The sequence below is a fragment of the Myotis davidii genome, unplaced genomic scaffold (genome assembly GCF_000327345.1).
Source record: "Myotis davidii unplaced genomic scaffold, ASM32734v1 scaffold641, whole genome shotgun sequence".
NCBI classification, from domain to species: Eukaryota; Metazoa; Chordata; class Mammalia; order Chiroptera; family Vespertilionidae; genus Myotis; species Myotis davidii.
This window is the reverse complement of record NW_006293232.1, coordinates 1,039,409-1,051,247: the sequence shown is the minus strand read 5'-3', so window position 1 is coordinate 1,051,247 and position 11,839 is coordinate 1,039,409. Positions and strand designations below refer to the sequence as shown.

The 11,839-nt window shown below is 41.0% G+C and overlaps 1 protein-coding gene across 1 annotated transcript in view; it reads right to left on the bottom strand.

Annotated features, from left to right (window-relative positions):
* Nucleotides 1–11,839, bottom strand: part of MAML2 (mastermind like transcriptional coactivator 2) — a 369,850-nt gene that overhangs the window by 5,654 nt on the left and 352,357 nt on the right. Inside the window, exons 5-6 of the mRNA XM_006766878.2 lie at nucleotides 7,856–8,059; nucleotides 2,566–2,677 (exon numbers count right to left, since the gene is read on the bottom strand). Of these exons, the coding sequence (XP_006766941.1) occupies nucleotides 2,566–2,677; nucleotides 7,856–8,059 (316 nt within the window). The remainder of the gene's footprint in view (nucleotides 1–2,565; nucleotides 2,678–7,855; nucleotides 8,060–11,839) is intronic.

The window sequence follows — 11,839 nt, the reverse complement described above, 5'->3', positions numbered from 1 at the left end:
CTTGGCATATGGGACAATGCTCAACCAACTGAGTCACAACTGGCTGGGTTAAGAAATCTATGTTTAAAAGGGGATCTCATTCATGTTCACTGTAGCATTATTTACAATTGCCAAGATATGGAAGCAACCTAAGTGTCCATCGATGGACGAATGTGTAAAGAAAATGTGATATATATATATATATATAGTTGGGCAAAAGTAGGTTTACAGTTGTTCATATGGAAAATAATACAATAATTAATACACAAATAAACCCTGTGTTTTGCGTACCCACAACTGTAGACCCATTTTTGCTCCACCCTATACATATACAATGGAATACTACTTAGCCATAAATAAAGATGAAATATTGCCATTTGTGATAATATGTATAGATCTACATGAAATAAGTCAGATGGAAATGGACAAAAGCCATATTTCATGCATATGTAGAATATAAAACAAAAAGTAACATACGTACTGACAAAACAAAAACAAACTCATAGATCTAGGCAACAGAATGGTGGTTACCAGAGGGGAAGAGATTTGGGGGGGATGAGAAAATGGGGCAAAGGGGTTCAAATACATGGCAATCAAAGGAAACTAGACTTTTGGTGGTGAGCTCACAGTAAAGTATACAGATATCAAATACTGTTGTACACCTACAATGTATATAATGTTATTTATCCATGTTCCCTCAATAAATTTAAAAAAAATTTTTTAAAGGGAACCTGACATATTTGGGAGGCCATGTTACTTTTCCCTTCTTCTATTTTTTTATCTGGAACATGGATATGAAGGCTGGAGCTGTGGTGGTACACACCAACCCTTGGAATAGAAGCTCCATGCTAAAGAAGGTGGAGGAGAAAAACAAGGAAGCCTGGGTCCCTGACAACATAGTAGAGCCCCTAAACGAGCCTTAGACTACTATCCCTAGGGATTTGTTTATGTGAATGGGAAAAGAAAAGCCCAAACATCCACCTTGAATTTTGTATAATATTTATTTTCCATAAAACCACTGATAGGCCATGGATGGTATTAGAAGCCATGCTCCAAATAAACCCCATCCTGTCTTTTTTAAAAAATTATCTTTATTGTTGAAAGTATTGCAGATGCCCCCCTTTCATCCCCACCACCACCTTCACCACACTACCATCTTGTCTTTCAACCTTCTCGAGGACAGAATCAACTAGAGAATCCTACTTTTGCCGAGGCAAAGTAATCTAGAGAATAGAATGCATATTTGCAATTTTTGCAATTTTGCAATTTTAGTGGAGAGAGGCAAGCTGGTGCATTTGAAAAAGTTGACATAAATTAGAACAACATATTTGTAACAGGACCAGAAAATGTTAACACACAGGAGTAGTCACAGCTCCGTTGTCTCTAGACAACCTTCTTTATGGCTTCCTGAACAGATGAAAGTAACAGGCAAAGCAGAGAGGATTTGGGAAACTCCAAGGCAAACTTAATTGACATAAGGAAGTGCAGCGAGTTCTGGGCAGCAGGGATTTGAATAGATGGTGAATAGGAGAAGGCAGGACCAGCACAGGCTAGGTTTTGGAGTTCAGACAGTAAGAGCAGAGAGATTTTAGGGGTAGTGCCTATCACCTATGTTATATTGAGAGATTTATGAAGTTTTGTATTTGAAATGCAATCACCTTTGGTATTTTTAAGAGATTTCATAAAAACATAACTTGCTTTTTTTAAAATATATTTTATTGATTTTTTATAGAGAGGAAGGGAGAGGGATAGAAAGTTAGAAACATCGATCAGCTGCCTCCTACACACTCCCCACTGGACATGTGCCCGTAACCAAGGTACATGCCCTTGACCGGAATCGAACCTGGGACCCTTGAGTCCACAGGCCGACGCTCCATCCACTGAGCCAAACCGGTTAGGGCCATAACTTGCTTTTTTAAAAAAATGTTTTTATTGATTTCAGAGAGAGGAAGGGAGAGTGAGAGAGAGATAGAAACATCAATGATGAGAGAGAGTCATGGATTGATTGCCTCCTGCACATCTACTACTGGGGATCGAGCCTGCAACCCGGACATGTATCCTGACCAGGAATCAACCATGACCTCCTGGTTCATGGGTTGACGCTCAACCACTGAGCCACACTGGCTGGGCTAAATTTGCTTTTTAATTATTTCTTGGTGGCAGGACTATCTATGTTAGGGACATGAGCCCAAAAGTGGAGAGAAAAAGATTGGGCGTTAAGCCAATCACAAATGTGACTCAGAAAGAAATGTCTACTTACCTTACAGTATGTTGGGAGGAGAATGGTTGAACTTAGCAGTTAGAAAATATTTAAGTTTTTTGAACTCTCAGAGGTAGTCGAAGAGCAGTGAAATATGTGAATATAGACAAGAAATATGTGAATACAGGATAAGATTAAGCAAGAAATGATGAGAAAACTACAAATATTCAAGTTTGGTCTTGCTCTGAAAGTTATATGGGTGGTAATGAAGTAGTCTAAGAAAGATGTTACAATTAAATATAAGATTGGGAAAGGAGGAAATAGTAAAAACAACATTTTTCTTCTTCTCACAGTTACAATTTCTATTAATTTTTGAGAACACTTACCAGAATACTGAGCAGTTGGTTGCATGTTACCCATATTTCTTCTTTGGTCTTTGTAATCTGGGGGTGGCCTTGTCAAATGTCTGTTTATCTGATCTTGTGAAGAAATTTTCTCCTTGAAAACACAAACGAAAACATATTGAATTGCATTGTTACTTCGTCATTTGTAAAAATTTATAGACTGTTATTCAAAAAAGAATATGAGAACAATCTTCAGTCATAGCTACAAATCATGGACCTTATTTATTAGTCTCAATTCAGAGACAAATCCTTTTCCATTTCAATAAACTTGTATGGAAGTGCAACTTCTACTTTCCTTAACGTTTGACATGTGTTTTAGGTGTAGTAACTACTCTTATTTTCTTTATTTTGCAATTATATTTTGATGAGGACTAAATTTGTATGATTTTTGAGATGGTAGTTCTAGTTTTATTTTGTAGCACACTTGGTATGCTTTGGCACCTATACAGGGTGGGGCAAAAGTGGGTTTATAGTTGGTTGTATGGGCAATAATACAATAATTAATAAGCAATAATACAAGAATAGCTTTGTGTTTCACCTACTCACAACTGTAAGCCTACTTTTGCCCCACCCTGTATATAGGTCTGGCCCCACAGAGTATAGAAGGCATAGGAGTAGGGTTTCTAGATAAAATACAGGACATTGGGGGTATTCTGTACTTTTATTTGCTAAATCTGGCAACTCTAGACAGGAGGAGATAACCTATCAGGTACTGGTAGAGGCGCTATATGCATATTACTTCTTTTTCCCGCCTCATAAACAACCCTGGAAGGTAGGTCTGATTATTCCCACTTCATAGTTGAGAAACAGAGGCTTCCCTAGGCTAGTGACTTACCCAAGATCACAAAGTGTAGAAGAGAAACCAAATCCTGAGTCAAAAAACTCAGGCTCTTTCCTGCCATCCCAGACAAGGGCTCTCTTTCTCTGTCCCCCATTCTCTAGGCACAGAAATCTCCCAGGCTCCCTCTTTTCTTCCTCTGGAGTCACCTACCTTTTAATCTTTAGAGTTTCTTTGGGAGCTAAGAGAGGAAATACGGAACACTCTACTTATATTGCCAATGTCGTTTATTATTGTTTCGATGAGGGAGACTGCACAGGGGCCCATGGGTGTTTTAGTAGGAGCATGTTAGAAAGAGCTTGTCACAGGACTTGGGCTTTGGTTGAGTGATTTTGGGAGTGTTTAAGGAAGTGAGGATTTGTTCTGGATTGTCAGCTATCAGGAAGTGAGGTTGAGTCTATGATTGAATAATGAAGTAGCTGTCACTCATTTAGCCAAAGAGGGGGATTTTGGTATTTTGTGGGTTGCACAGTTACCTTGTTTATATCTGTTTTTAGACAAAATTATGAAATGGCCTTATTTTGTCTCATTTTATCATGGTCTCAGAGTAACCCTGTCTGAGGTCAGTATTCTGTAACATTGCTTATGTCCAACAGAGAACAAAGCGGCCTGCCTGTCCTATCAGATCGGGACACGGGGGGCTACTTTTTTGCGTTCTCAGTATGGATCAGGAAATTTTTAAACTTGCTTCACTGCACCGCAAAGCAACCTCCATTTTCAAAGATAAAGATAATTGGCCTAGGTAGGCAGAGAACAATATAATTATAGAAAAGTCAATAAATAGAAAAGAAGACCATGTAACAGATAGATGGGTAAATTACATGAAAGCCAAATCCGTACTGCCTAACTTAGAAGCCACTTAAACCATGGATATCTCAGTTTCCCATCAAATTCCAGGCTTTCTAAGTAGAAAAAAAATCTACTCTACAGGAAAAAAAAAAAACAAAACCCCACAAAACAACAGCCTTAAAACAACAAACCAAATTCAAATTCTTGTTTCGAAGAAGAAAAAAAAAACTTGAAAGGCTCACACGGTTTGAGGGGCATCAAGTAATTCATATAAAACACAATTTTGATGAGCTAAGTGTAAATGAATCAGAAACACATGGATTACATTTCTTTTAAATATGGGAAAAAGTGGTTGGTGAAACTTTGGGTTTACCCAAACCCTAAATGTTTAAAAAACAGCTTTGAGATGTTCTATGAACCCGAGTGTGGCAAAGTCCAGCCGTCCCTGCTGTAAACTATTGTGCAAGCTGACAGTTTTGAATTTTATGCCAAGCGTGGGGCTTTCTGAAATCTCTTTTTCAAAAGCATCTGTTATTTTTCTTTTTTATGCAATTAGGTGTTTCTGCTGTTTATGTTGAAGAAAATCCGATTCATGTGGAGAGAGAGAAAGGAAAGAGAGGGAGGAAGAGAGAGGGAGAGAGAGAGAGAAATTAGGTTTTTCATTCCTCATTAAAGACTAGATTTCAAATTTGGACTTATTTATATATATTCAATTTAATTATTGAGTTTTTTATTTCATTTTTCCCAAGGGCTAAATTAAGTTACCCAAAGTGTTAACATATACATCTCTGGAAACTTGAGCTTCTTAAACTACTTGTTCACAAGCGAGTTAGATGTAACAGCCTTGCATATGGGCTATCACAGAAAGGCCTATTTGTCACTGTGTGCTGCAGAGTAGCCAAAACCAACCTTCAGCACTGCGTGGGGACTGCTTCATTCTCAAGAGAGCAACATTCCCATTCCGTGAAAAAGTGTAAACTCGCAGGCATCCCTGAGAGCACTTCTGTGTAACATAGAATTTAACTTGTCAACAAATGCCTCAGGATAACCCAATATCTTGGACCGAAAAACCTAATATAGAGACAATCTGTCCTGCTTCCGTTTTGCCATCTCAAAATGTAAAATGTGAATAATTCTAGGACCTCCGACATACTCCTATTGTAGGGATTAATTCTTTAATTCTGAAAAAGCTCAGCCTGGTGCTTGGCACATAGTAGGTGCAGGAAACGTGTTGATAATTATGATGTCCATTGTAATAAGTACCAATCGCCCCTCCTCATGCTTCATTGGTGGGAGAATTATAGAGAGTAAGGATAATGCTTTCATGAGAAAATGTCTCAATTTAGGCGCCGATCTGGCCTTGCCAACTGACTGCAAATGACTACAAAGCATATGCTAATGTAAAGTGGTATCAAAGACTGTTTCTTCCTGGATATGCTAACAAGTACAGGCACCCTCAATGGCATCCAAACAAGAGAAATGTGAATGGTTTATAAAAATCACAAAAACAGCAGCCGCATTCATCTCTCGCAGCTCATGCCACTGCCCTTTGCACCTGTCCCAGTGGTGACTCAATGGGGGCTCAATGAGAGTCAGGCCGATGCCAGGATAGGACCCTCATGGAATGTTTCCTTGCCTTTTAATCAGAGCTGAAAACCCAGAAATTCAACCTCTGCATGTTAGAATTCAACAAATTAGTAGCATTGATGGGAATGACAGTGGAACCAGGAAGTCAGTCTTAGATTGTGCTGCAGAGTAGCACAATTTTCCTCCCTCTCTACCCTTGTTCCTAAGCTATTTAGTTATAAGGTTAAAAAACAAAACTAAAACAACCCAAACAAGTGGGAGCAAGTGATTGGAGAACTGGGGTTTTCAAAACGATGATTTATAGGAGAATCAGCTGCATCACTTTAGGTTGGTGGTTCCCCTAAACCTTATACCTTAGGGCAATACTCAAGGTCACCTGAAAATTTATTTCTCACTATTTCTTATTCAAATTCAAATAAATTTATTTCTATTTCTTCTCATATGCTTTGGACTTTAAACTTATTCCATCTGTTATTCCTGAAAAAACAGAAATAATGATTACATTATTATGTATACTTTCCTTTATGTATTAAATATTTCATGATAAAATCTCAGACCAACTAACAAATACACACATAGGCTGTGCCTTTTGATCTCTGGTACCCCTCTGCTTGGGACTCATTAGAATCCTACAGTCCTTCAAAATCAAATTTTACCTTTTCTGGGAGACTATTACCAATCTCTCCAGCTGGATTTCATATTTTCCTCCATTACATTTTTCCTTACTATGTGTATACCTTTATTATAATGCAAATCTGAATCTAGTACTTCCTTGTTTAAAATCCTTAACATCCTCTCCATTACTTTTCAGACAATGTAGGTTCTGATTTCTTAAGCTCTACCCTCTGGCTTTTCTCTGTCTTTGTGCACGGTCTATGCCTCAGCTAACTGATAGGTAGTATATTGTCTCTGAGTCTTTGAATTTGCTGGCTCTTCTGGCTGTAAACCCTCCCACTTCACCTTCAGATCTTCAGTAGATACTACTTCCTCTCTGGAACCATTTCTAGTAGTTCCCACATCACAGCATTTAATCACCTGCCTTACAGTTGCCTATTTATTGAGCATCCCCAGTGGGCTCCAAGCTCCCTAGGGACAAAGGCAGGGTCTGTCTTGTTTATGGCTGAATTCCCCTTGTAAAGAACTAAATATGTACTGAATGGAATGTAGAACTTATCACACCTTGGGTTTTTGACTCTTATTACAAAGTTCTTGAATATAAAAATTTGTGTGTGTTTTTTTTCTCTTTTCTGTGTTCCTTGGCTCTATCAACCTGGTGATGGTTAACCTTGTCCCTTTCTTCTTTCATTTGGCCAAACAGTTTGAAGGGAGAGAATGAAACTTGGAGATAGGGCCTTGGTCCTAGGAGGCAGGAAGGGTTGGGATCAGCTGTTGGGTGTATGTGAATGTCTGAGAATACAGAAGGAATGAACAGATAAACACAGAACAGGGTTAATGTTTGGGTAATGTGTGGGAAATAATGGCCCTGCCTCTCTTTAAGGCTACTTCTATATGATAAAAGTGGGAAATACACTTTCCATTTTCTTAAAAAAACATCCCCCATTTTGAGATGCTATATTTTGAAAGCCAAATCTTAAGTTATGAAACTCCATGTTGGCTTTTAAAACTGCTTTTACAATTTTCTTATCTCTAAAATCAGTTTGGATTTGAGCTGGTTAGAGTTCGGATTTGAGCTGGTTAGAGTTCTGTTCACTATTTCTGCCCCTCGGGGCTGAGGAACAAGACTGGTTTCTTTTGCCTGATTCAAGTGCCCATGGTGGTAGTTCTAAACATTCCTGGGCTGGGCAGGGCTAGTTAGCTGAGGTGCCCTGCATTCCAACTGTCCAGCAGCTGGTAAATCAAGTTTTTTGTTTGTTTGTTTCCCTGCCGCCCCGCAAGCACTTCACATGTATAGAATTAACTTCTCTTAGAGACAGGACACCCTTTTTGCTGACCCATAAGTAGGCACAGAGGAAAGGGCAGCAAATAGAAATGGAAAGTAATGGACTCCCTCTGTTGGGCCCGCAGGTACGCGCAGTAGACGTTAGGAGAAAGTTTTACCGCATCCACCAGCATCTGCTGCTGCAGGAGAAGCTGCTGTTTCTGCTCCAGGATCTGCCTCTGTAGAGTCTGTTTCTTTCCCATCAATTGCTGATTCAACAGTGATTGCTGGGAGTTCATGTAACCGCTTCCAGTGTTTGGATTTGAGCAGGGGTTGGGACTTGGACTGGGGCCTGTGCTCTGGCCTACCACAGAGTGTTGATCCTAAAGAAGAGAAAGGAGGGAGAAGGCTACTGTGAGTTGAAAGAAGCAAAACGTATCACAAAGATCATACGCTGAGATTCTGAACATTTTTCATCTTGTTAAGATCAAACATGGTGAACGGGTTGGAGATCAGAGAATAGCTTTCTAAGTGTAGAAGAAATAATTGCATGTCACGGCAGCCGAAGCAGCTGGGTCAGTGACATTAGGGCTCTGGAAAAGCTCCCCTAGGACTCTGGTGGGGGAACCTCCACATTCCAGAAGGTGTTTATGGAACCTCAAAGAAAACGACCATAGAAACATATGGCAAACCTCGCAATTGCTCAGGAACAAACACATCATAAAGCAACAAGTTCTCCCTTTTCCCTAAGGTTAGCACATATCAATGCTGATCCTGCAAAGAAAATTAGGTTTCGATTCACATGTTTAAAATTTGAATAAGCGTTTTGAACAGAAGGGGCCTCGCTGGCGATGAAAAGGCAGGAAGGCCTGTGACTTCTGTTTTACAAACACTCCCAAACTTGAAAAAAACTTCATTTTTCACAGTCTTGTTAGTTTGCTCCCTGGTCAGTAAGTCAGAAATCTCAGTGCATAAGTAATATAAGAGCACCCAACTGGCTAGCAATGAAAAAGTACTGACTGAAAACTCACATCGTATATGAAATAATACTGGGTACTAGTGAATCGCCATTCTAACTTATGGTCTGTACCAATCTTTAGGTATTGACAGGTCAGGACCCTGCAGTGGAGAAAGCCAAACCCAGCCAAATATTTTCATTAACTTCCGATGATGTGTTTAGAATCGAGCTGTATACTGTTGGGGTTATAAGAAAACTAGAAAGCATTGTCCTCACCTTGGAGACTTTATCATCTAACTAGAGGCCTGGTGCACGAGATTCATGCACTCAGGGTAGGGGGGTCCCTCAGCCTGGCCTGCACCCTCTCACAGTCTGGGAGCCCTTGGGGGATGTCCAACTGATGGCTTAGCCCCACGGGGAGCAGGCCTAAGCTGTCAGTTGGACATTCTTAGTGCTGCCTGGGACGCTGGCTTCTGGTTGAGTGGCGCTCCCCCTGTGGGAGCGCACTGACCACCAGGGGGCAGCTCCTGTGTTGAGCATCTGCCCCCTGGTGGTCAGTGCACGTCATAGCAGCTGTTCGTTCCACCTGTTCTGTTTGGTCTATTTGCATAGTACCCTTTTATTATTAAGGAAGAACTTACAGACTTACATGTTAAAATGCAAGCAAATATAGGATCAAGTTTTAGATTATATGATACAAGTGTGAAGTCAAAGATGTCCTTGCCTTGCTCCAGAAATTCTGAGGCTGTGGATCGGGTACCTGCTCAGGTGATTCTAATGCCCATTGGCCTAGGGCCGTGGTCAGCAAACTGCGGCTCGTGAGCCACATGCGGCTCTTTGGACCCTTGAGTGTGGCTCTTCCACAAAATCCACAAAATACCACATGCGGGCGTGCGTACAGTGCGACTAAACTTCTTGGCCCATGCGCAGAAGTCGGTTTTTGGCCTGGGCGAGTCTATTTTGAAGAAGTACTGTTGATAATTGGCTCTGTTGACTAATGAGTTTGCTGACCACTGGCCTACGGAATGCTCTTTGAGAAACACTGGCTACGGGGGAGCAATGAAATCCAACTCTCATTCCCAACTGAACTCTGTGAGGGCACAAGAGCTTAAAAAGGTAAAGCAACTGTCAGGATGCCTGGCAAGCAGTAGTCATCTAGTAAGTAGTCTCTTCCCTTTTATCACTTTCCCTTTCTTTCCTTATCTGCTGAGTTTTAATAAAAAGCCTGGGATGTAGGAAGCAAGGCCTTGCTTTAGGAATCCCTGGGGCTACAGAGCTCACCAACTGCCCTCAAAAGCAAAAGGATACACAGTAATCTTAAAGGTGACCATGCACTGAGTCTTATCGCAGGCCCGTCACCGTGCCCAACACTTTGCTTGATCTCTCCTGTTTACTCCTCCCAACAAAGCAATGAGCAAGAAGTAGTATCATCCCAGCTTTGCAGCCCAGAAACCTCAGCTCAGAGAGGTCACGCAGCTGAACGTCCCGGAGGAGGATTTGCAGCTGGGTCTGTCTGAGTCCAGAACTCCAGTTCTCAATCACTATACTCTGTTGTTTTGCAGTTGAGATGAGAAGCGTCGAGGAGAAAGATGTTGATACTTTAAATCTGTGCCCACCCATCTGTGCACGAAGCATATGTTTGTTGAGCCCTTTCCTCAGGGTTGAGCCCCTCAGTCAGGCACATGGAAGGGAGTATACTGGGGAGAAGGACAGGGATGTGGGGATGGGGAGGGGGATTGGTCTTCCTCACGAGTTAATTTAAAATAATTAAAGCCATCTCTGAGCAGCTTAAAGGAACCATCCTCTCACACATCTGAACCCAATGTTCAGTCAGTTCTCTCAACTTTACATCCATCATGGCTTTTGGGAAAGATTTCATCCCACATGTCCTACAAGCCACTAAAAGTGTGGACTGGGAGACAAGCACGTGAGTGTCATTAACAGAATGGTCGTCGATCAAGGGTCTGTGAGTTGAGTGCTCTTGGAGGGCAAATGGAGAAGAAAATATGTGAAGACTGCATGTTGAATCTTAGGTCCACCCACACCAATGAGGGGAAAGCAGAGCTGTGACAGGGAGAAAGAGATGAGGTCAGAGAAGCATAAAGACAGCCAGTCATATTGGAGAAATCAGGGTGAGAATGCATTGGAGGCAGTGGCTGGCCCTCACCTCTTCACTTTAAGCTGAATAGACACAGTCTGCTCTTTTCTATGATATAAGTTGGAGTTTAGCGCAAGACTATGTGAAAGGAAGATTTTGTGTTTTCAAAATACAGTTGACAAGCATACATAGAAAAATTAAATTCACTTTTCTTTCAGGCTTCTTTGCTTGGCCGTGCCGTAGACAAAACTGTGAGCCTTAGAGACAGGGCTGCCATGATTCATATCCCAGTTCTGGCTCTTATTAGCTGTGTGATCTGGGAGAAGTTAATTCATGTTCAAAAGCCTCAATTTCCTTATCTGTAAAATGGGAACAACAGTCTCTGAGAATTAGAGGACATAATGCAATGCCCAAAATATTCAGCAGTAGTAAGCACTGAATAAACAATAGCTATTCATAATTGTTAGTTATTTCAACATAAAGGAGTAAGAGTCTGTTTGTTGTGAAGCAAGGGATATAAATAGGCCTTGCAGATTGCAGAAAGGTGTTTTGTGTCAGCTCTATCAGAAATGTTATGGTTTCAGTTATGTTGTAGATCGTGAGCTATCTGTGGAATTACCTCCATCCTCCTACCTGGAAATGTCAGAAGATGAGTTGAATGTCATTATCTGATGGACTGTCTTTTGGAGTGTGCTTCTTTCATTTGGGTTACGAGCTCAGCTCAGCGCCCTACTTTGTTTCTCGTTGTGCTGTTTTGTGTGTGTGTGTGTGTTTTGTTATTGTTGTTAATCCTCACCCAAGGATATTTTCCCACTGATTTTTAGAGAGAGGGGGAGAGATAGAGAGAAAGGAGCTTCGATGTGAGAGTCACATCCATTGGTTGCCTCCCACACAGCCCCAAACAGGGCCTGGAATAGAGCCGCAACCCAGGTGCATGCCCTTGACCAGAATTGAACCCAGGACCCTTCAGCCCATGGGCTAATGCTCTATACACTGAGCCAAACCAGCTAGGGCCTGTTTTTTATTTTATTTCTTTCTTAACATTTAATTATGTTATAGAGTACCCCCAATGCACATTCTAAGTATTGTACCTTAATGTCATTTATA